Source organism: Ictalurus furcatus, chromosome 9 (assembly GCF_023375685.1).
Source record: "Ictalurus furcatus strain D&B chromosome 9, Billie_1.0, whole genome shotgun sequence".
Taxonomy (NCBI): Eukaryota; Metazoa; Chordata; class Actinopteri; order Siluriformes; family Ictaluridae; genus Ictalurus; species Ictalurus furcatus.
The window spans coordinates 29,506,664-29,531,663 of record NC_071263.1 but is presented as its reverse complement, the minus strand read 5'-3'; the positions used below and the strand labels follow the sequence as shown (position 1 = coordinate 29,531,663).

The following is a 25,000-nucleotide window of genomic DNA, read 5'->3' as shown; positions in this document are numbered from 1 at the left end:
GCAATGTTTTACTTTGAGTGTTTTCATTCAGTATCGATTTGGTTAATCTGTTATCGGCAGATATTTCTTTCTTGAACAACTTACACGAAATAGTTTACATATTTGTTGAGCTGACTACGTTATATAAAGTGGCAGCATTTGTTTCTCCTTTACTTAGCAGTTTAGTGAGATTTTTCTCGTCAGTTTGACCCACTTTGTGTGAGTGTGAAAATGGATGGAAGTGCAAATTCAACAGCAGTTGGTTGGCAGGCAGTGAACGTGAAGACCAGCGCCATGGGAATCGAGGCCCAGGAATAAGCCCATATGCACTGTGGCGAGCAGAAAATATGATGAAATTCTACCAGCAGCCTCCGATTATTGCATTTCTGCGTGTTCCACGTTCGGGTTCAGGTCCACGTCGACGTTGTTGATCTGATTGCTGGGCAGCTTTTGTAGACCCAATCTACCATCGATGTTCATGCTGTTGAGTCGCTCTCTAGGGAACTTTCAGGTTCCTCGCTGACATTGTTTACCTGTTTTTGGGGTGATGGTCAGGCCACACTGTCGCTTGTTTTCGCATATCGACGTTGAATCGTACTTTATTTATATCCCATGAGCTGAAGATCTCCTCCCTTATCTTCCGTAATGATCTGGCACTATTTCTGAAATGGTACTGCAGTCGAAGTTGGCTCTTGTCTTGCCTTGCCTTACTAGGAAATGCTTGTGGATGAAAGCTTCTGTGCACCACAAAATAGAGAATCGAATACCTGCCAAATTTGTAGCCCTTTATCTTTTATTTAAACTTATTTGAATGCCAGCTGACCAGGAATGAGAGCTATCAGAGACAAGGAGCAGTGCATTAAAGAGAAAAAAAAAAAGGCGGGGAGGGTGTTGCTTATTTTCTCCAACTTTGTATGATTTTGGTTGTATAATTATGGTGTGTTATCCTGTAGGTGATATCCATGGTCAGTACACCGACCTGCTGCGGCTGTTCGAGTACGGCGGTTTCCCCCCAGAGGCGAATTATCTCTTCCTGGGCGATTACGTGGACCGAGGGAAGCAGTCGCTCGAGACCATCTGCCTCCTGCTGGCCTACAAGATCAAATACCCCGAGAACTTCTTCCTGCTCAGGGGCAATCACGAGTGCGCATCCATCAACCGCATCTACGGCTTCTACGACGAGTGTGAGTCTGGCTTGGGCCGAATAGTCATTTGGTAACAGCGAGTGTTTGTTTGTTTTTAAACGTACCTCCGCTATGTTCGTATAAGGTACGTGTGTTCTTACAGGCAAGCGCAGGTTCAACATAAAGCTGTGGAAAACCTTCACTGACTGCTTTAACTGCCTCCCCATCGCCGCCATCATCGACGAGAAGATTTTCTGCTGCCATGGAGGTAGGCACCTCGCTCGCTCTGGCCAAACATGCACGGGTTTAAACGGCTGAACAAAAGCCATCTGTAAAATTAAGATGAGACGATCGAATTGCCTTTTATGGCGTTTTGTGGGCGTGGTTAAATGTAACTTTAGTTGTTCATAATTATTCCTCTTCCTCAGGTCTCTCTCCTGACCTGCAGTCCATGGAGCAGATCCGGAGGATCATGAGGCCCACGGACGTTCCTGATACAGGTAGGTGCTTGTGCGTGTGCAGTAAAATCTGAAAGTCCACCCCCAGCGACCATTTATAGTTCATCAGATAACATCAGTTACAGCATTTTTTAAATTTTTTTTTTACGATTGCTAACAAGCGTCTACCAATACTTAGATTTCTTTTTCTAAACTCTTAACACAGCAACACACCCACATCACACGATTACCCAGAATAGTTCATTTCCTGGCCAAAACCACGTTTTGTTTACTCTACGTTATAAAAAGTGTTACTCGATGTGCTTCAGTTCTACCTGTGTAGAACATACAGTATGAAACCTGTATTGTATTTATTTAGCTGTAAAGTGCTCTACATTTTAAGTGTGTGTGAAATTCATGGTGATAGAACGTGTACAGCGTATCTAAAAGTGGAGGAGTCAATACTTTATAGAATGTTTGACTGAGGAGGGGAAAACCAGTAAGTGACAGAATTGTTGCAGTAAATGCTTTATTAGCAATGTGAAATTCTCTGACAGAAATCAAACACAACGCTTTTCACTGCGTGGGTGTGTTTACTTGTAGGGTATCAATAGAAAATAGTGTAAAATAGTGTAAAACTCACTGAAGAATCAGACATCAGCGCGTAGACACCGGAGTTCCTTGACCCGATCACCGGTTTCTTTCAAAGAAAACCGTGTACAACTGTTTCATTTGAATTGTGTGTTTGGTCAGAGCAGGAACTGGTAGTCAGGCTGACTGTTTCCACGTTCTGAAATACCACGTTGTCCTGAATTCTGGTCTGAATTTCTGTTTTATTGCGTTGTCAGCAGTGACCCATCCTACAGTGGCGTGCTACTGGTCATCACTGACTGCGTTTACATGGACAGCAGTAATCTAATTATTGACCTCATTCTGAATAAGACAATATTCTGATTAAGGTGTTTACATGAGTTGCTTTTAGAATATCCCTGGTCGAACCAGTCCCCTCTCCCCTGGTCCAACCAGTCCCCTCTCCCCTGGTCCAACCAGTCCCCTCTCCCCTGGTCCAACCAGTCCAACCAGTCCCCTCTCCCCTGGTCCAACCAGTTCCCTCTCCCCTGGTCCAACCAGTCCAACCAGTTCCCTCTCCCTTGGTCCAACCAGTCCAACCAGTTCCCTCTCCCCTGGTCCAACCAGTCCAACCAGTTCCCTCTCCACTGGTCCAACCAGTCCAACCAGTTCCCTCTCCACTGGTCCAACCAGTCCAACCAGTCCCCTCTCCCCTGGTCCAACCAGTCCCCTCTCCCCTGGTCCAACCAGTCCCCTCTCCCCTGGTCCAACCAGTCCAACCAGTTCCCTCTCCCTTGGTCCAACCAGTCCAACCAGTTCCCTCTCCACTGGTCCAACCAGTCCAACCAGTTCCCTTTCCCCTGGTCCAACCAGTCCAACCAGTTCCCTCTCCACTGGTCCAACCAGTCCAACCAGTTCCCTCTCCACTGGTCCAACCAGTCCAACCAGTTCCCTCTCCACTGGTCCAACCAGTCCAACCAGTTCCCTCTCCACTGGTCCAACCAGTCCAACCAGTCCCCTCTCCACTGGTCCAACCAGTCCCCTCTCCCCTGGTCCAACCAGTCCCCTCTCCCCTGGTCCAACCAGTCCAACCAGTCCCCTCTCCCCTGGTCCAACCAGTCCCCTCTCCCCTGGTCCAACCAGTCCCCTCTCCCCTGGTCCAACCAGTCCCCTCTCCCCTGGTCCAACCAGTCCAACCAGTTCCCTCTCCCCTGGTCCAACCAGTCCAACCAGTTCCCTCTCCCCTGGTCCAACCAGTCCCCTCTCCCCTGGTCCAACCAGTCCAACCAGTCCCCTCTCCCCTGGTCCAACCAGTCCCCTCTCCACTGGTCCAACCAGTCCAACCAGTCCCCTCTCCCCTGGTCCAACCAGTCCAACCAGTCCCCTCTCCCCTGGTCCAACCAGTCCCCTCTCCCCTGGTCCAACCAGTCCCCTCTCCCCTGGTCCAACCAGTCCCCTCTCCCCTGGTCCAACCAGTCCAACCAGTCCCCTCTCCCCTGGTCCAACCAGTCCAACCAGTTCCCTCTCCCCTGGTCCAACCAGTCCAACCAGTTCCCTCTCCCCTGGTCCAACCAGTCCCCTCTCCCCTGGTCCAACCAGTCCAACCAGTCCCCTCTCCCCTGGTCCAACCAGTCCCCTCTCCCCTGGTCCAACCAGTCCAACCAGTTCCCTCTCCCCTGGTCCAACCAGTCCAACCAGTTCCCTCTCCCCTGGTCCAACCAGTCCCCTCTCCCCTGGTCCAACCAGTCCCCTCTCCCCTGGTCCAACCAGTCCAACCAGTTCCCTCTCCCTTGGTCCAACCAGTCCAACCAGTTCCCTCTCCACTGGTCCAACCAGTCCAACCAGTTCCCTTTCCCCTGGTCCAACCAGTCCAACCAGTTCCCTCTCCACTGGTCCAACCAGTCCAACCAGTTCCCTCTCCACTGGTCCAACCAGTCCAACCAGTTCCCTCTCCACTGGTCCAACCAGTCCAACCAGTTCCCTCTCCACTGGTCCAACCAGTCCAACCAGTCCCCTCTCCACTGGTCCAACCAGTCCCCTCTCCCCTGGTCCAACCAGTCCCCTCTCCCCTGGTCCAACCAGTCCAACCAGTCCCCTCTCCCCTGGTCCAACCAGTCCCCTCTCCCCTGGTCCAACCAGTCCAACCAGTCCCCTCTCCCCTGGTCCAACCAGTCCCCTCTCCCCTGGTCCAACCAGTCCAACCAGTCCCCTCTCCACTGGTCCAACCAGTCCCCTCTCCCCTGGTCCAACCAGTCCCCTCTCCCCTGGTCCAACCAGTCCAACCAGTCCCCTCTCCCCTGGTCCAACCAGTCCCCTCTCCCCTGGTCCAACCAGTCCAACCAGTTCCCTCTCCCCTGGTCCAACCAGTCCAACCAGTCCCCTCTCCCCTGGTCCAACCAGTCCCCTCTCCCCTGGTCCAACCAGTCCCCTCTCCCCTGGTCCAGACATTTTCCTTCTTTTCCTGCTCCTCTGTGTTGTTCGGTGTAGTTTTGAACAAAACCAATCCAAGGAGTGCCTTTTTATTGTGCATGTCCATGTAATGGAAAGACTTCAACATCTGGTGGTGTCTCTGATTGAGATCGGAATCAGCCGTTTCTCAAGCGGTCTTTTTTTAAATGCGTATCAGCTGTTTGAATATATTTTAAAATCTTTTTTTTTTCAATACTTTTGAGCTGATATGGTTGCAGAAGTCGAGGCTTTATACTGTCTTTATGGTTTGGAACATTAGAGCTTCATTTCTGGCGTGCTGTGTTGAAGCATTTATATAAAAGCTGCTTATACGTAGGAAGATGTAATCATTGTAGAAAAGTGTTAATTGTGTTTCGTGTGAAAACGAGGTGAATTGTGTTGGTGGTCTGGTCCTGACAGACGGATGTTGTGCTGATGGTGTTTAGACGACAGATTGGATTAAAGGATGTTAGTAGTTGTGAAGAAATCTGTAATGTGTAATAGAGAAATGTTTCTCAGGTAAGATCCTGACGTTGTTCACTGAAACTGCACCTGGACGGTTTAAGCGTTGGCTATCGAATCTCCACTCCGTTAGCGGATTCAGGAATTCAGGTCACTGATGAAGTGAAATACTTTAGGTCATGTCTCTTAATAAATAAAATAAACCTGTCTGTCTGCGTTATTGTTTAGTCCAGAGTTTATTTTTATATGTGTAGAATTGATGATAACCAGGTTTGGTGTGTGTTGTGATTTCTCTCTCTCTCTCTCTTCCCCTCTCTCTCTCTCTCTCTCTCTCTCTCCCCCTCTCTCTCTCTCTCTCTCTCTCCCCCTCTCTCTCTCTCTCTCTCTCTCCCCCTCTCTCTCTCTCTCTCTCTCTCTCTCCCTCTCTCTTTCTCTCTCCCCCCTCTCTTTCTCTCTCTCTTTCTCTCTCCCTCTCTCTCTCTCTCTCCCCCTCCCCCCCCTCCTCCCCCTCTCTGTAGGTTTGCTGTGTGATTTGTTGTGGTCAGACCCTGATAAAGACGTGCAGGGTTGGGGAGAGAACGACCGGGGCGTGTCCTTCACCTTCGGAGCCGACGTGGTCAGCAAATTCCTGAATCGTCACGATCTGGACCTCATCTGTAGAGCGCACCAGGTAACCGCCTCGCCCGTGTTTACACCTCGGTTCTCTGTTCTGATGGGTCAGAAGGTAACGGCAGCTCCGACCGTCACAGGGTTGTATATAATCATAGCGGTTATTGTTTCTATAGTAACCGCTGATTGACAGGGTTTTGCACTGCAGATTATTTCTGGTTTGTTCCTCTCGGTGCGTGTAGGTGGTGGAGGACGGGTACGAGTTCTTTGCGAAGCGGCAGTTGGTCACGCTTTTCTCCGCGCCGAATTATTGTGGAGAGTTTGACAACGCGGGGGGCATGATGAGCGTCGACGAGTCCCTCATGTGCTCCTTTCAGGTACGTCGTCTCTCACACGCATGCACGCACACACACACACACACACACACACACAGGCACGCACACTTCATGCAGCTGCTTTCAGTTTTTTCTTTCTTAAATTTGTCATTTCATAATGTTCACTGAAAAGATGAAATCATATTCAGTGACTTAATAAATATCTATTTAATATAATATATATTCATATACATTATTTCTAGAATCTTCTTTCACTGCTTCTCCTTATTTTTTTATCTTTCTCTCTCTCTCTCTCTCTGCCTTTGTATTTCTGTCTTTGTCGGTTTCTCTTTTTTTCTCCTGTCTTTTTGTCTCTGTCATCTCTTTTTATGTGCCTTTGTCTTTCTGTCTTTTACTTCTCTTTTCATCGTTTTTCTCTCTGCATTTGCCTCTCCTCTCTTGCTCTTTTTTTTCCATTTTTCTTTTTCTCTGCCTGTCTCTCTTGTGCTCTCTCTCTTTCATCTTTCATTTTTCTCTCTCTTGATCACTCTTTTTATCTGCCTTTGTCTTTCTCTTAATTTGATTTTCTTTTGTCTTTGTGTTCATCTCTCTCTTTTTCCTCTGTTTGTCCCCTCTCTCTCTTGCTCGCATTCTCTCTCCATCTTTCTCATTTTTCTCTTCCTTTCTCTCTCCACTCTTTTTTCATCTCTCGCTTTCTCTTCTTTTTGTCTTTCTCTCTCTCCCTCCCTCTCCCTCCCTCTCTCTCTCAGATCCTGAAGCCCTCAGAGAAGAAGGCTAAGTATCAGTATGGAGGTGTGAACTCGGGCCGCCCCGTCACACCTCCCCGCACCACACAGGCCCCGAAGAAGAGGTGAACGGCCTGCCCCGCCCATCCGAACCGCCCCCACCCACAACCCCAACATAAACAGCCTGGAGGCGGTACTTATTCACAATCAGCCTCTCTCCCTCTTCCCTCGCTCTTTTCTTAATGTTGGTGTACATAATTTTTTGCCGTGACCAGGTGATAAGCGCTTTCTGTATGTCTCTGCCTGTTCGGTGGTATTTTTAATAATATTCATATTAATAATTACACGAATTGCGAACGGAGGATCTCTCTCTCTTTCTCTCTCTCTCTTTCTCTCTCTCTCCCTCTCTCTCTCTCTCTCTCTCTCTCTGTCTCTCTCGGACGCAGTATTGACATTAATATCGATGTTAGCGTGATTTCTACATAGGGGTGTTTATGAATTTAAACCGGGGGCTTTAAGCTGAATATGTTCGCCTTTGAGTATACACACGCTCTGTTTTTACTCTCGTGACTGAAACGAGTGCACTAAGATGTACAGCACACACACACACACTCCACTACACACTACAGTATGACGCAATGCAAGCTCGGTATAAGCCCAGGCTTGGGTGGGTTTTTATCCGTCCGCCGGTGACTCGGAGGCTATGAGAGAAGATGAGCGAAGTGAAGTGAACGAGATGATTTCAGTGTCGTTATGAGGGAATCGAATGATTTTCCACAGACACGGTCATGAATCTGGCTTAAACAGCGTCCTAATCGATAGATACGTCGTCCTAGACGAGGATAATAAACCACACGGTGCGACCAGATGCGACGGACATTTTGTAGACGTGAACATTTTCCTCAAGTGTAGTTATATATATATATATATATATACACACACACACACTCCAGTAACCGTACCGTGACCATGCGGATCGTTAACGTTTGAGCAGCTGCACCTTCGCTTCCTGCCCGCGATCTCAGCTGTTTTTCCCCTCAGTAATAATCTTCAAATCGGTCCTGTTCACACTTTTTCTTAAAAGCAACAGCCAAATGACTCGAGACGCTCAGGTCGTCATGGCGATAAAGCGACCCTGCGTCCAGCCTTGAGCTTTTTATGGCCGACGCGGTAACCGTGGACACTCGAGGACTTTGTCGATGTTGCTGTAGTCAGCCAGTTGGGTCGCTCGAACTCCACCATATTATTCGTAGCTACGCGAATTTTACCCGTGTGACGCCGCTTTCACAAGCGAGCGTTATTCTGTTCCTGGAGATCTACCTTCCTGAAGACTTGAAGTCTCGAGGCAATGATTAGACGGGCAGGTGGACACCGTTATGGTTGGAGTTAAAGAGAGGGAGATACTCCAGGAGCAGGGTTGGAGATCACTGCTCCAAGCCGTCAGTGATATTAGCCAGCTGTTTATTTACCTCGCTTTAGTAAACCAGATGAAACTCTTTTTCGTCATCATTCCATTCTGCAACGAGTATGACAGGATGTTCTGTCTCTCTCTCTCTCTCTTTCTCTCTCTTTCTGTCTGTCTCATTTGTTCTGTCTTCTGTTTGTTTCTCTGTCTTACTATCTCTTGTTCTTGTCTATTTTTCTCTGTCCATCACTCTCTTCTCTCTCTCTCTCTCTGTCTCTCTCTCTCTCTCTCTCTCTCTCTCTCTGTGTGTGTGTCTCTCTCTCTCTCTCTCTCTCTCTCTCTCTCTCTCTCTCTCTCTCTGTGTGAGAGACGACAGTTCCAGATATAAACTTGAGCCGTGTCTGTGGAAAGTGATGAAGAATTCAGCAGGTTTGCTGCAGGAACTCGTCCAGAACGTGGTTCAGACTCGATCGAAACAGGACAAGGACAGAAACTAAATCTCACACGCTTGTATTTGCACACTGCTTTTTCTTCTTAATAATAATAATAGCATTGATGTTAATGGGGGGATTTTGGAGTGCAATGGCCACTACAAATCTCTCTCTCTCTCTCTCTCTCTCTCTCTCTCTCTCTCTCTCTCTCTCTCTCTCTCTCTAAAGCGCAGTATTGATGTGATGGTGACTTCTCGTAGGGAGTTCATCCAAGATTTAAAAAGGGGACTTTACAGCATTAATTGCATCTTTTACCCCTCTTATTCTCCTTTTTGTTTGTTTTTCATTCTTAAATGGAGAAGTGATGTTTTTGTTTTTTGTTTTTTCCAGTGTGGATATAATAATTCCTGTTTAGTGCTCGTTTAAAACAGAAGTAGTATTGAGTGTGAGAGATGCTAGTCGGTGTGTTTGTGCACTAAGGTAAGATGTTTTGGCAGAAGACGAGAGGTTCAATATAATCTAATATAAGTACGATGGGGATGGGAAGCCGGTCGTAGTGATGGCGCCACCTGGTGTCCGCAGAAGAGAGAATAAGAACGCTGGTTGCACTCGATCCAGAGGCGATGATGACGATTAAAGAGGAGGAATCATTTGATTGGTTAACGCCGCTGTCGCTCACTACTCGAAACAAGAATCCGTTCTTTTTTTTCTTCTTCTTCTTCTTTCTTGCGTGAACATTGTTGCCTCTTAGATATTTGTCAGTTCTTTCACTGCTATTCGTCATCATTTTATTTTGTTTTTAATTTTTTTTCTTCACTAATTTATAATTGGATGTCAGGGAACATATTCCAAAACACAACAAAATTTGTATAAGTGGGTTTCACGTTCTTTGAACTCAATAAATGGAGATTAAACAACTTGCTGCCTTATTTCTGTTCCTGTGTGTGGTTTTTAATATTCTTATTGTCTTTATTATTTTGTCATACTTTGAGGTAAGGAGTAAAATATTCCTTGTTGTGATGAAGCAGTTATTCATCACCACAAAGTGGATTATTTCCCAAGAACAGCATGTCCTGGAATGTTTTATTTATTTTATTGTATTTTTTTTCTCTCCGAGTCCATTTTGTCCATTTCTGACTACATTTAATGTTGTGGAATGTCCACAAAACACTTATTTTCGATTGGTACATTGTTATTATATTGTTATAAACATTTCTACTTTATTCTGAATACTGCGTAATATAAGAGGCTTTAATTATTTATTTATCGCGTATTTAAATGAGTGATTTTCATGATTAACGGGATATTATATATATATATATATATATATATATATATATATATATATATATATATATATATATATATATTTATTTATTTATATATATATATATATATATATATATATATATATATATATATATATATTTATATATATATATATATATTTATTTATATATATATATATATATATATATTTATATATATATATATTTATATATATATATTTATATATATATATTTATATATATATATATTTATATATATATATATTTATATATATATATATTTATATATATTTATATTTATTTATTTATATATATATATTTATTTATTTATATATATATATTTATTTATTTATATATATATATATATATATATATATATTTATTTATTTATTTATATATATATATATATTTATATATATATATTTATATATATATATATTTATATATATTTATATTTATATATATTTATATTTATATATATTTATATTTATATATATATTTATATTTATATTTATATTTATATATATATTTATATTTATATATTTATATATATTTATATTTATATATTTATATATATTTATATTTATATATATATATTTTTATATTTATATATATATATATATTTTTATATTTATATTTATATATATATATATATATATTTTATATATATATATATATTTTTATATATATAAATAAAATGAGCAACATCAGCTTGTTTGGAGAGACTTTCAGTGCGGCGTATAACCTGTACGTCTGTGAGAGAGATCTATAAACCGTCTGCTTCTTGCTTGGCGACTCGCTTTTCAAGATTAAATTGAAGAGATGAGAGCAAATAAACAGTTTAACGTCTCTGTGGATAAACAATGATTTTATGTTCTAAAAGTCTTACCTCGGTGTACAGCTGTTTATTGGTTTAAGTTGGGGGTTGTTTTTCTGAAGAACATAAATCAAAGCAGATTTGTTGTCATGTAGGAGGAAAAAAAACACTAATAAATGGGCGGGAAACAATACTGGTGCTTAAAATTCAGTATTTTTCTTCCAAAACCGTCCCGAAATTCCACTTCAGGCTAAGCCATAGAATTTATTGTGGAGCGTACAGTATCGCGTGTGTGTGTGTGTTGCCCAATGCTGACTTGCTTGGCTTTAATAATTGGGAAACTTTTATAATTTGTGTGGAAAACTGCAGCAGTGAGGACGAGCGTTCTTCTCGAATTTAATGAAATCTTGGTCTGGGTTCAGCTATGAAATGGGATGGAAGAATGCAACACTGATGTTTTGAGTTAAAACGTTTATGTTGGTGTGTTTACGGCAAAAATAATCTTACGAAGGCGGCTCGATTTGGGGGGAAATGCATTTATTTTTCGTAAACGTTGTCATTTCTTAAAAATTCCGGTCCCTCTGACACCAAAGTCCACTTGAGTTAATAAATAATAAAATGACTTGAGAGGGCTACGGGATGCATTTCGAACCAATAAGCACTACAGTGTTGAATGTGTTCGAGCTTTAAAGGAGAAGAGGAGAGTCTGTCCATGCCTTCACTCCTCCGGCCTCCAGCTGATGGAGGTCGACACGGGGGGTCCTCCTCCGTACGATTTGTAGACCCAGAAGACGAGGGCGAGGAGGAAGCAGGGTAAGCCCATGTGCAGGTTGGAGAGGAGCCACAACAGCAGCAGCCACAGGCCGATCCGTACCAGCGCCACGGACCATGACTGGTCACCCGTGATGCTCTGCTTCAGTGTCACAGTGGCGTGGTGCAGCCAGGAGAATAAAGCGCTCTGCTTCATCCAGGTGACCACACGTTTGAGGACAGTGCGGATGCCCACTGTGGAGCTCGACTGGGGAAACGAACCGGGTCCTTCAGTTAGACAGGATATAAACTTCTACGGAATGAAACACTTTGTGGTGTGCTATTATAGTCAAATAATCCGCGATGTGGTGGTGTGATAAACCGGACTTACCAGAGTGTTTAATTCCTCTCATACCACTGGAATTTTCCAGCAGTTACTATTTGTATTGGTTAATGAACGATGCAATAGTTTATAGTTAGATTTAACATTGTAGAAAGCCAACGAAACAACGTGGTTCCTGTTCTCATTTATGTTCTAGGAGCTAGAAATGGTCGTTTCCTCACCATCCTCTCGTCATGTCGCCTAGAAACCACAAAATCCATAAACTCCTCTGTCCTGAGGATGGCGTCAAACTTAATTACATTTTTAACTCTGATCGTTACAAAGCACTGACACTGGAGACTCCTTACAAACCCTTGATCAACTGTATGGATGATTTGCACAGGTTTTGGAATCCGTTTACGTGACGTCCCTGTGACAGAAGCGATAAGGTGTTAGAACGAGCGCGTTAATATGAACACTTCTGTCGGAGCTGTGATATCTGACCTGTGATCTCCCTCAGGACGATGATAACGCTAATAATGGTTGAGGTAAATCTTGTAAAACAGAAGAGAGGACGTTTGCGCCGGTATCTCTACGTGTAAAAGCGATGAGTAATGATGTGGTGTCAGGATCACCTGCCGAGCTGCAGATCGTCGAGAACTCGGTCCCACACTCTCTCCGAGCGCTGAACTGCTCTGTGCTTTGGCTTTATGTTTGGAAGTCTGGTCTTTTCTCCTGGCTCGCACTTCCATGTTAAGATTTCCTGTGGAACATACGTTGATGTCATTTGTATATGATTTAGCTCAAATTTTATATTTACTGTGTATAGAAAATAACCTGTAACATCAGATTTGATGAATATATCATGGCGTGAATGTGATAATGACAGATCTTCCTCTGGTGTTATACGTAACGGTTCGGGAAAAATTCAATTCTACCAAATCATGTTAACAATTGATCAAGACATATTTGACTATTTTTTTTTGTAAAGAGCAGACGTTAAAATGTCTAGGCATCATATTTTGGGTGGTATTTGTGTTCCTGAGATAACGCTTGTCCCACGATAAGGACCATTGTCTTTTTAAGGTTCCTTTTTAAAGTGCCTCGCACTACCAGGATCGGGGGTTCGATTCCCGCCTATGCCCAGTATGTATGTACGGAGTTTGCATGTTCTCCCCGTGCTGTGGGGGTTTCCTCCGGGTACTCCAGTTTCCTCCCCAGTACAAAGACATGCAAGGTAGGCTTATTGGCATGTCCGTAGTGTATGTGATCATGCCCTGCGATGGACTGGCACCCTGTCCAGGGTGTACCCCACCTTGTGCCCGTGGCTCCCTGGGATAGGCTCCAGGTTCCCTGTGACCCAGTAGGATAAGTGGTATAGAAGATGGATGGATGGATTTTAGTATAATAAGCTAGTATTTCTAACACTGTTAACACTTTTAACGATGTACCATCCCATCATACACACAAAAAAAAAACGTTGCAGGTTCCAAACAGTACAACCAGAAATTGAGCAGAGTTAAAAATTCAATTCAATTCAATTCAATTTGTTTAGCACTTTTAACAATGGGCATTTTCCCAAAGCAGCTTTACAGAAAACGTAACCTGTTTTGGTTTTTGGACAGAGAGAAAAAATCATCATTATTCCCAACATAATGTGAAGATATATTTTGAAGAAACATGAGGAGAATTTTGAAGATTGTTTATTATTATTATTATTATTATTATTATTATTATTATTATTATTATGAATGGGTATTCCTTGAAAGAAACACATTTGCTGGCTATTTTACCATGGCTTTTATGTGTTAAATATAACATAAATGGGTGCTAAAATATTCTGAAAGACAGAAATACAAGTAATTTAGGTTATATATATTTTATTCCTGTCAGCTCAGAGTATACAGTGTGTGACGTAATGATGACGTTTTCCAATATGGCGGAGGCGGTAGAAGTTCGGTTAAAGGTTGATGCTAAGAGTAAATATAGTGTAATATTTAGTCGTAAAAATGTCTTTTATTTGGTAATTTAGCAACACATTTGAGGGAAATGTTGATGTTTCCTACGGGTTTATCTTGTTTCCACTCTCACTCTCTTTAAATCTAGCGTATAAAAGACTTTTTTTTTTTTAATCCAAGCTAAGTAGTTTATGCTCGCGCGCCACGTCCACCAGTTGCCTAGCAACAGTCTTCCCACGGCTTCACCCGCTACTTGAACTGCCAGTGTATAATACATTCTCTTTCACAGATTAAAAATGCAAATTATTCATCATTAAACATGCAGATAACGAGAAATTTGCAACAGCGGGCTTGCGTGATTATTTTGTGACGTAAGATATAAATATTACCCGGATATATTTTCATTTAAAAATTATTTAAAAACAAAAAATACACCTGTATGAAATTTGCTCGATTTCAGAGTAATCATTTTAGAAGTCATTAGAAGGTGGTTCTTATAACTCTTATAGAAAATACATTAAGAAAATTAAGAAATAATAGAAGAAAAAAGAGGAGAAAACTGATGAGTGCGTAGAAACGAACCTGTATTATAACTCCAAGACAGCAGAGGGCAATGTGTCTCCTTGATGCAATGCTGCTTCTACGAGGGTTCCGTCCTAAATCGCCGCCTCTTGTCCACATAGCAGACTAAGTATAGCGTAGAACACACATATATGTCATACCCTACTTATGGTACCTATGTAGGGACTAGTGAGATATTTGTAATTGTGCCCGATGTCTTACTGTGTGTTGTTTTTCCGGCTGAAGATGTGTCACCTGAACACAGTTGAAGCAGAGATAATAGTTTGGAGTACATCTGCCAGCTTTATGTCTTAAATATTTTTTACTAAATTAACTAGAAAACATTTTAGATACAGACTTTGTCCCCCCTCTTACACTTTATCTGTTGTCTGACAAGTCGCAGCTCTTTATTAATGCTCAGGTTAGCTGCTCGTTAGCCGCAGTTAGCTCTCAGCGCTCTTTAATTCAGGATGTCCTGCAGTTTGCTGGATTTTTGCCGCGTTCAAGAGCTCAAACAAGTCCGGGATTTTCTCTCCCACAGTCAGAAAAATCCCCCCACAGATGACAACAAAGAGCAAACAGGTAATGCTGAGCCTGACCAGCTAGGTATGGCAGATTTTAGCTAGCTATCTAGCTAACTCCTTTTTTTCAGTGACAAAATATTCTGTTATCAATGACGCTTTTTTTAAATCGTGTATTTAGACGTTAATCAATGATACAAGGATTATTCAAGAATCTAGTGGAAGTAATGACAACATTTAACTAGTTTGCTAATCGTGATGTGTGATATGACTCACTTTAGTGAATCGATTCTTATGAACTAATAGTTTAGGGCATGAGTTTGATTCGTTTGATTCACTACCCAGTGAATCAAATTGGAATGCTAATGTCAGCTGGCTAATAGTGATGTGTGGTACGATTCACTTTAGTGAATCGATGCTTATTAACTAATATGTTAGTGCATAGGATAGTGCGCGAGTTTGATTCACTACTCAGTGATTCATATTAATCAAATTAGAACAATAATGTCAACGTTTATCTAGCTGTCTAATCGTGATGTGTGATAAGACTCACTTTAGTGAATTGATTCTTATGAACTAATAAGTTATACGATAGTAAGGATAGTAAACTAATAAGTGCATAGGATGGTGCATAAGTTTTGATTCATTTGATTCACTACTCAATGAATCAACTTTGAACACTTATGTCAGCTGGCTAATAGTGATGTGTGATAAGACTCACTGAAGTGAATCGATTCTTATGAACTCATAAGTTAGTGCATAAGTTTGATTCATTTGATTCACTACTCAGTGAATCAACTTCGAACTCTAATGTCAGCTGGCTAAGTGTGATGTGTGATAAGACTCACTTTAGTGAATCGATTCTTATGAGCCAGTAGGTTAGAGCAGGACAAGTGCATGGGTTCGATTCAGTTTATTCAGTACTCAGTGATTCATGAGAGTCAAATTAGAACATGTCAACATTTAACTAGTTAGCTAATAATTACTCTAGTGAATCGATTCTTATGAACTAATAAGTTAGAGCATATGATAGTGCATGAGTTTGATTCATTTGGTTCATGAGTCAGTGATTCAAATAAATCAAATGAGACCGCCAATGTTTTAACCTGCATGAAATAAAAGTTTAAAGGTCTAGTGTGTGTGATAAGGCAAAATAATTATGAAAAATATTTAGTTCTGCTACAGAACTAGGGTTAGGGTTAGGGTTACTGAGCAAACCAGTGCACACACTTCAGAAACATTTTAACATTTATAAAAAGTATTTACCGATCAATGAAATTTAACGAATCAATGAAATGAATGTTACAGAAAATATATATTTTGAACATTCTTCATGATGAGTAACAAAACCACTGACACTTGGAAAGGCGCATCTACTACGCAATGAGACACGCAGATTTAAGGTGTTCTTTAATCTTTAAGGTAATAAAGTCAAGCTGAACAGGCAAAAAAGGCAAAAGAAAAAAGTAGTGATATCATACGATGACGTCTGTGATTGGATAATCAAATCAAACTTAGTTCCTGGTCAAGAAGGAAGGAGCTTATCATCCAGCGAAATCATGACCTGCCCTCGTGATCAGCATAGTGAAAAGACATCATTAACACACAAAGAGACAGTAGTTCTTTATTTGTGCTTGAGAATTGATTCACCTGACTGACTCACTCAACAGAGTCGTTTGTTACGCATGTACTTGGTTATAATGTTGGTGTGAGAATCAGACTGGGAGAGAGAGAGAGAGAGAGAGCGAAAGAGAGATTAGAGGGGTGACGTGAGTTCTGCTGCACTGCAGTGACAGAGATATGGAGGGAGTGAAGATTCGCCCTTTACTGAGTGAGTCATCCTGTACAAGGGCACAAACACATCACTTACTTCTCTCTCTCTCTCTCTCTCACACACACACACACACACACACACACACACACACACACACACACACACAGAGGGAGCGAGAGTAAGACAGTAGGTGTTAATTCTGCAGAATTAGCGCCCAGCTGCAGGATGGATTGTGTATTCATATAGACAGAAGTGTGATGTTTACATTTACAGTATTTGGCAGATGCTCTTATCCAGAGCCACTTACATTTATCTCATTTATACAACTGAGCAGTTGAGGGTTAAGGGTCTGTCTGTCTGTCTGTCTGTCTGTCTACCTCTCTATGTATCTGTTTATCTGTCTACTTCTCCATCTGTCTGTCTGTCATCCACTTTTCTGTTTGTATGTCTGTCTGAATATCTGTATATCTCTTTATTTTTTCTATTTATCTATCTGTCTGTTTGTTTCTACCACTTTGTCAATCTGGCTGTATATGTATATGTATAGTGGGCCTCAGTAGTCCTCATTAGCACTCACTAGTCCTCATTAGTAATCAGTAGTTCTCATTAAATGGTAAATGGCGCACTTATATAACGCTTTTATCCAAAGCGCTTTACACTGTGTCTCATTCACCCATTCACACACACACACTCGCACACCAATGGTAGCAGAACTGCCATGCAAGGTGCTAACTTGCCATCGGGAGCAACTTGGGGTTCAGTGTCTTGCCCAAGGACACTTCGGCATGTGGAGTCACGTGGGCCGGGAATCGAACGTCCAACCCTACGATTAGTGGACAACCCGCTCTACCACCTGATCCACAGCCGCCCCATAGCACTCAATAGTCCTCATTAACTCTCAGTGGTCCTCATTAACACTCAGTGGTCCTCGTTAGCACTCAGTAGTCCTCATTAACACTCAATAGTCCTCATTAACTCTCAGTGGTCCTCATTAACACTCAGTAGTCCTCATTAACTCTCAGTGGTCCTCATTAACACTCAGTGGTCCTCATTAACACTCAGTGGTCCTCATTAACACTCAGTAGTCCTCATTAACACTCAGTGGTCCTCATTAACACTCAGTAGTCCTCATTAACACTCAGTGGTCCTCATTAACACTCAGGATGACAAGAGCCAGTAAAACATTTCTTTTATTCACAGCTCCTCCCTCCTGCAGCCTGGATGGAGACCCGATATTATATATTAACCATTTATTAACAAATACATAAACAATATTATGCACACTTTTTAAAAACATTTGCGGCATCTCAACTGTCCCGCTCATTCTCTCTCTCTCTCTCTCTCTCTCTCTCTCTCTCTCTCTCTCTCTCTCTGTCTCTCTCTCTCTGTCTCTGTAGAGAGTGAGTTAGCGTGGGATGAGTCAGATTGGGGCTCCTGGGAGGCAGCGGACACCAAAGAAGATGGAACCACGGTCTGTGTTTGTTTACACACACACACACACCATTAGAATTCTGTTTATGATAATATGAGGGAATTTATAACCTAGTCATGAATTTTGAGTGGATTAGATAAACCTAGAGATGATTTCTTTAACACCATGAAGATTTTATAAAACACAGGAAACGCTGTCCTCGTTCTCTCTCTCTCTCCATCATTTATCATCCTGTTATCCCCCACACGCAGACTGCTTATTGCTTCTTTCAAATCTCAGCCGAAAACATTTCTCTTTCAGTGTTCGAACAAATAAATAAGCAGTTAGATAGACGGATACATACTGTATATAGAGAGACGGATGGATGGAGAGAGAGACAGATGGATGGATGGATAAATAGATAGATGGAGGTACAGATGGAGAGAAGGATGGATGAATACACAGCTAGATAGATATCTAGATGGAGGTACAGATGGAGAGAAGGATGGTTAGATAGATGGAGGTAAAGCTGGAGAGATGGATGGATGGTTAGATAGATAGAGGTACAGATGGAGAGACGGATGGATGGATAGATAGATGGACAGATACGCATTTACATTTTAGTTCTAGCCTTTACTAGCTCTTTAATGTATTGTGTATGTGCATGTTTATCTCCAGCCTCATGATGTTGATGATGTGCAGCAGAACAGCGCCCCCTGGCTGCAGGACTGCATACTCGCTCTGTCACCATGCTCAGACCTGCTGGTCATCGCTCAAGACCACAAAGCTGCATTCCTCTCCGGTATACGCACACACACACACGCTCACACACACACACACACGCACACACACACACACGTGTTTATACACTGTTGGATAAATGATCTTGTGTTCTTTGGCAGCCAAATGGCAGACAGACGCCAGCGGAAAGGAGGAGATGACTCTGGCTGTGACCTGGAGCGGCACGCTGAGCACTGAGGATGGGTGAGACGGGATGGGGGGATAAGATTAAAGGGATAAGAAGGAGTGAGAAAGAAGTGGAATAAACCAGTGGAAGAAAAGGAGTGGATGATATATGTGTCTCTTTACTGTATAAGCTACAAAATAAAATCGCTGTACTGTCCAACATTTACACTGCAGTGAATCTGAGCTCACCGCACGTCCGAGCTGGACTTCTGTTAGAATCCACAAAATGACCAAACTTTATTGACTTTTGATGTTTTTCTACACAGAGAGTGTGTGAGTAGCGTCATCTGCATCCCACTGGCCAGCCAGAAGAGGTGACACCATCCTTACACACGCCCCCCCCCCACACACACACACACCAATATCAGAAACAAACTATTCAGCTTAAACTTGTGTGTGTGTGTGCACATGCAGAAGTTCTACGGGTCGTCCAGACTGGACGTGCATCGTGGTCGGGTTCAGTTCCGGTTACGTCCGCTTCTACACAGAGGTACCGAGACCTTTGACTACCTCAGACTTGTGTTTTTTACAGCTTTAATAAAGCCTCATGACTTTGTGTGTGTGTGTGTAGAATGGGGTTCTCCTCTTGGCTCAGCTGCTGAACGAAGACCCGGTTCTCAGACTGAAGTGTCGCACGTATGAGATCCCGCGCCATCCCGGAGTCAACGAACAGGTACCTGCCAGAACACACACACCTGACTTGATGATTGGTTGTGAGTATATGGTCACCCATAACTGATGTGTGTGTGTGTGTGTGTGTGGGGGACAGCATGAGGAGTTGAGTATTCTGTACCCAGCAGCCCTGGTCACTATCGATGGCTTCAGCCTCTTTCAGTCTCTGCGTGCCTGCAGGAATCAGGTTGCTAGAGGTAAGTGTGTGTGTGTGTGTGTGTGTGAGAGAGAGAGAGAGAGAGAGGGAGAGAAAGGAAGGGAAGGGATTTGGAATATGATACAGTTCCAGTTTGATTTGATTTCTTTATAAAACTTGTATTTTTTTTTAACGAACATTTAAAAAAATATATTCTGAGAATTTAATTTGAAGTAAAATTTACTACAGTTTCTTTGACTGCGCTGAAACCAGAGCGTGAAATCTGTGAGGTACAACACCGGCATTTCAGAAAACTCTTTTTTTTTGTTTGTTTGTTTGTTTGTTTGTTTGTTTGTTTTTTTAAATCAAAAGAATTTTACGGTCGTTTAAAAATAAATAAATAAATAAATTATGAACGGTGTTAATTTTGGTTTGTGTTCCGTATCTGCTCCGTAGCTGCTGCAGCAGGAAGTGACGTCGTACAGCCTCCTCCTCTCGCCTATAAGAAGTGGGGACTGCAGGACATGGACACCATCGTGGACCACACCAGTGTGGGTACGGATTCGGAGTCAAAAGAAAGTCGGATCATGTACATCTGAATGAAGGAGGAGGAGAAGGATGAACAGCAGGACGGAATAAACAAACTGAGCTCTCATTTTTACCCTCTCTCTCGCTCTCTCCCCCTCACTCTCTCCCGCGCTCTCTCTGTGTCTCTCTGTCTCTGTCTCGCTCTCTCAGGCATCATGACACTGAACGTGTTTGATCAGATGAAGAATGCGTCGATACTCGGGGGTTTCCATGCCTCAGTAAAGGGTAGTCCTCCTGCCATGAGTCAGTATATAACGGTGGGAGGCGGTCCCTTCACCGGATTCTTCTACGCCGTGGAGGTAGGGCACGTCGTCCTCGAGACCATGGAGAACCTGCACATTTCACCGTTTTCCCGCTCTACCACACACAATTCGGCTAATTAGCTCAGTAACAGCTGTGTTTTAATAATAATATGCAACTGTATTTTTAGCATTTCTTATTGAATATCCCTCCTCTAGACTCCACACTAGGTCTCTCCTGTCATGTGGACCTCTTCTGGCCAAGGCACCGACATGAAAACTGTGTTTTATAACAAACTGTTCATAAAGTATGTGTTTCTTCAGGGCATTTCTCAGCCTCTCCTCTCCCACGTTGCTCTTGCTGTGGCCAGTAAACTCACTTCTGCCCTGTTCAGTGCCGCCAGGTCAGTGTGTGTGTGTGTGTGTGTGTGTGTGTGTGAGAAATGTATGTTTGGTGTTGGTGCTCAGTTTTTTGTTCACATTTACAGTCTCTGATTAGCAACACCCTGGCAACCACCCGGGGCACAATAGTAACCTCCTAGCCACCTAACAGCCACCTGGCAACTCCTCCTTATCCACCTGGCAACCCCTCCTTATCCACCTGGCAACCCCTCCTTATCCACCTGGCAACCCCTCCTTATCCACCTGGCAACCCCTCCTTATCCACTTGGCAACCCCTCCTTATCCACTTGGCAACCCTTCCTTATCCACCTGGCAACCCTCCTTATCCACCTGGCAACTCCTCCTTATCCACTTGGCATCCACCTGACAACCCGGCAACTCCTCCTTATCCACCTGGCAACTCCTCCTTATCCACCTGGCAACCCCTCCTTATCCACTTGGCAACCCCTCCTTATCCACTTGGCAACCCTTCCTTATCCACCTGGCAACCCTCCTTATCCACCTGGCAACTCCTCCTTATCCACTTGGCATCCACCTGACAACCCGGCAACTCCTCCTTATCCACCTGGCAACTCCTCCTTATCCACCTGGCAACCCCTCCTTATCCACCTCCTTATCCACCTGGCAACCCCTGCTTATCCACCTGGGAACTCCTCCTTATCCACCTGGCAACCCCTGCTTATCCACCTGGCAACCCTCCTTATCCACCTGGCAACTCCTCCTTATCCACTTGGCATCCACCTGACAACCCGGCAACTCCTCCTTATCCACCTGGCAACTCCTCCTTATCCACCTGGCAACCCCTCCTTATCCACTTGGCAACCCCTCCTTATCCACTTGGCAACCCTTCCTTATCCACCTGGCAACCCTCCTTATCCACCTGGCAACTCCTCCTTATCCACTTGGCATCCACCTGACAACCCGGCAACTCCTCCTTATCCACCTGGCAACTCCTCCTTATCCACCTGGCAACCCCTCCTTATCCACCTCCTTATCCACCTGGCAACCCCTGCTTATCCACCTGGGAACTCCTCCTTATCCACCTGGCAACCCCTGCTTATCCACCTGGCAACCCTCCTTATCCACCTGGCAACTCCCTGGCAGTTGTCTATCTCTGTTAGTCGAATGTTTAGTCAGTTAGTCGTGTTATCCGGTTTTAAATCTCACGTCCCCTTATGTCCTGAACTCATCCTTACATTGTGTTTGAAAACATGCTAACTGTGTTTGAATAGTTTTAAACAATATCGTATTAAACATGGCAGTTGTTGGTAGTGGACTGTCGGACCCTGTCGTGTGTTAATGGTATCTCCCATACCGCCTGCTTTCAGTGGATGGTTGGGGTGGAACAAGAACAAGACCGAAGAAGAGCCTGCTCAGAAACAGAAGCCTAAGGTGGAGCCAGCCACGCCCCTTCCTGTTAGGTAAGTCCATATATGGTCTTCCATAGTTCTTATTGGCTGTGCTGGATACAGGCTCAGAGTTTGCCTTTTGTTTCTCGTAGGTTCGGTCTCCCCGATTCCCGTCGTCATGGCGAATCTATCTGTCTGTCGCCGTGCAACACCATGGCAGGCGTGACAGACGACTTTGGCAGAGTGACGCTGCTGGACGTGGCACGCGGCATCGCCATCCGCATGTGGAAGGGTGTGAGAGAGAGAGATGCAGATAGACTTGTATGTGTGTGTGTGTGTTCTTGGTTGTGGTTTAATTGTGTGTGTGTGTGTGTGTGTATGTGTGTGTGTGTGTGTGTGTGTGTAGGTTACCGTGACGCCCAGCTGGGCTGGGTGCAGGTGTATGAGGCTCATGGGGACAGAGACACGGTCACGTCACCCTCCATGCCCCGCCGCTGTGCTCAGTTCCTGGTGATTTACGCCCCCCGTAGGGGCATCCTGGAGGTGTGGGGCACTCAACACGGCCCCCGGATCGGGGCATTTACTGTAGGCAAACACTGCAGGTACATGATACACACACACACACACACACACACACACACACACACACACACACTTTCACATGCACTTTAATGGTATGGCCATACAAACAAATAGAATGACCAAATCATATAATGCACTCTGTATATTCTCTCTCTCTCTCTCTCTCTCTCTCTCTCTCTCTCTGTCTCTGTCCTCCTCTCTCTCCCTTTCTCTCTCTCTCTCTCTCTCTCTCTCTGTCTCTGTCCTTCTCTCTCTCTCTCTCTCTCTCTCTCTGTCTCTCTCTCTCTCTCTCTCTCTCTCCGTCTTTTTCTCTCTCTCTCTGTCTTTCTCTCTCTCTCTCCCCGTCTTTCTCTCTCTCTCTCTCTCTCTCTCTGTCTTTCTCTCTCTGTCTCTCCCTTTCTCTCTGTCTCTCCCTCTCTCCCCCCGTCTCCCTCCCTCTCCCCCCCTCTGTCTTTCTCTCTCTCTCTGTCTCCCTCCCGCTTTCTCTTTATCCCCCTTCTCTCTCCCTTTCTCTCTCTCCCTCCCTCTCTCCCCCCCCTCTCTCTCCCTGTCTCCCTCCCTCTCTCTCTCCCTCCCAGGTTGTTGTATCCAGGTTACAGGTTAATGGGCGTGAACAGTGTGACCAGTCAGGGTTGGCACTTACACACACAGCAGGTGTGTCTGTTCGACCCGGTCAACGGAGTGCTGCGCACCATAACTGTACCATTCCACCTGGCTCTCAGGTACACACACACACACACACACACACACACACACACAAGTTAATCTACTGAGATGAAAGTAAAGATGGCTAGAATAGTGTGTTAAAGAGAGCTGTAAAGATGCGAACTGTAATAATTATTAAACATCCTCCACTGAATAGTGTTCGAGTGAATAACGATCCTTAACTCCAGTAACCATCGTTCTTTATGTCTTCTCTCACAGCGATAAGAAGAGCGAGCGAGCCAAAGACATCCATCTGCTGAAAAGACTGACCGCTCTGCTCAGGAACGCTGACCCAGACCCTGGTCAGACTTCCACCGTATATTATAAACAAACAAACAAACATACAGATGATCATCTGAAATATTGCGTTTTGTCATGTTAATGTTTGACCTGTGATGAACAGATCTTCTGGAGAGTGAGGCTCGGAGCGTCCTGCTGGAGATCAGACACCCCGCCGTTAAAAAACAGGTCTCACACACACACACACAATATAGAGAGAAATACAGAGAATATGTGCAATTAGCGCTGAAATAAGGAACAGAAAGTCTGAGGGTTAGTTAATTTCTGGAATAAATGTTAAAACAAGCAACTATATAGTGTGAACTTCACAAACCTGCAAGAAAGAAATTCTTAATTAAACCGCTTCGATAGCGATAGCAAGAAGAAGTTCAGGTAACTTTACGCTTTTCCGACGTGTCCCAGCTGGACAGGAAGTAGCTTTATCCAGCTTTATTTTACAAGTAAAGTCGTCTGAAGAACTGGTCGAGATGTTCCACATGAACGTTTATTAACACCGAATATCCAAACGTTCACCTGTTGTTTATTCTGAGTCTAAAGGCCAAGCGTGTCGGAGGTGTGGAGTGAATTCTGCTCTGTGGTAGGAGATCCTAATTAAGGCCTTGGTTATGTTTTATTAACAGGCTCTGGAGTGTCTGCTGTCCTGTAAGAACGTTCCGGTCTCGTGTCTGATCAACATCACCCGAGCTTTATCGGAGAGCTTAAAAGAACAAGGTGAAGAGATTTCACACTTCCACAGATTCAGTGCTTTTAATTTATTAAAAAAAAAAAAGTCTAATCTCATCTTTCAGTGCTGTATTATTCAAGTCATTTATTAGCTGTGTGTGTGTGTGTGTGTGTGTGTGTGTGTGTGTGTGTGTGTGTGTGTTGCAGACCCTGAGGCGGTGGATGAATCATTGCTGCAGTTGTGTTCCTCTCAACTCAAACTGCTGCAGCTCTACACCGACGTCCAGCTCCTCCACTCACCTGATGCCTCGCCCACTGAGCCTGAATCTGTGAGACACACACACACACACACACACACACACACACACACATGCACACGGCCTCATTTATCAACCTTTTAGTACAGCTGTGTGAGAATGTTTGCATAAGCCAAACCGAACAAAAATTTATATATATTAAATTACGTTCCT

At 43.7% G+C, this 25,000-nt stretch overlaps 2 protein-coding genes across 5 annotated transcripts in view; both read left to right on the top strand.

Annotated features, from left to right (window-relative positions):
- ppp1cb (protein phosphatase 1, catalytic subunit, beta isozyme) overlaps window positions 1–9,442 on the top strand; it is a 15,895-nt gene extending 6,453 nt beyond the window's left edge. The window contains exons 3-8 of the mRNA XM_053633141.1: window positions 933–1,163; window positions 1,267–1,371; window positions 1,532–1,603; window positions 5,539–5,690; window positions 5,872–6,006; window positions 6,714–9,442. Of these exons, the coding sequence (XP_053489116.1) occupies window positions 933–1,163; window positions 1,267–1,371; window positions 1,532–1,603; window positions 5,539–5,690; window positions 5,872–6,006; window positions 6,714–6,818 (800 nt within the window). The 3' untranslated portion in view covers window positions 6,819–9,442. The remainder of the gene's footprint in view (window positions 1–932; window positions 1,164–1,266; window positions 1,372–1,531; window positions 1,604–5,538; window positions 5,691–5,871; window positions 6,007–6,713) is intronic.
- Window positions 9,443–14,665: 5,223 nt separating this feature from the next.
- rab3gap2 (RAB3 GTPase activating protein subunit 2 (non-catalytic)) overlaps window positions 14,666–25,000 on the top strand; it is a 19,081-nt gene continuing 8,746 nt past the window's right edge. For all 4 annotated transcript variants that reach the window (XM_053632631.1, XM_053632632.1, XM_053632630.1 and 1 more), the window contains exons 1-19: window positions 14,666–14,804; window positions 17,915–17,988; window positions 18,607–18,730; window positions 18,831–18,912; window positions 19,161–19,208; window positions 19,309–19,384; window positions 19,466–19,567; window positions 19,664–19,763; window positions 20,159–20,257; window positions 20,441–20,589; window positions 20,854–20,933; window positions 22,260–22,352; window positions 22,433–22,572; window positions 22,687–22,882; window positions 23,441–23,584; window positions 23,787–23,869; window positions 23,971–24,035; window positions 24,488–24,578; window positions 24,738–24,859. In XM_053632631.1, the coding sequence (XP_053488606.1) occupies window positions 14,693–14,804; window positions 17,915–17,988; window positions 18,607–18,730; window positions 18,831–18,912; window positions 19,161–19,208; window positions 19,309–19,384; window positions 19,466–19,567; window positions 19,664–19,763; window positions 20,159–20,257; window positions 20,441–20,589; window positions 20,854–20,933; window positions 22,260–22,352; window positions 22,433–22,572; window positions 22,687–22,882; window positions 23,441–23,584; window positions 23,787–23,869; window positions 23,971–24,035; window positions 24,488–24,578; window positions 24,738–24,859 (1,980 nt within the window). In that variant the 5' untranslated portion in view covers window positions 14,666–14,692. The remainder of the gene's footprint in view (window positions 14,805–17,914; window positions 17,989–18,606; window positions 18,731–18,830; window positions 18,913–19,160; window positions 19,209–19,308; window positions 19,385–19,465; window positions 19,568–19,663; window positions 19,764–20,158; window positions 20,258–20,440; window positions 20,590–20,853; window positions 20,934–22,259; window positions 22,353–22,432; window positions 22,573–22,686; window positions 22,883–23,440; window positions 23,585–23,786; window positions 23,870–23,970; window positions 24,036–24,487; window positions 24,579–24,737; window positions 24,860–25,000) is intronic.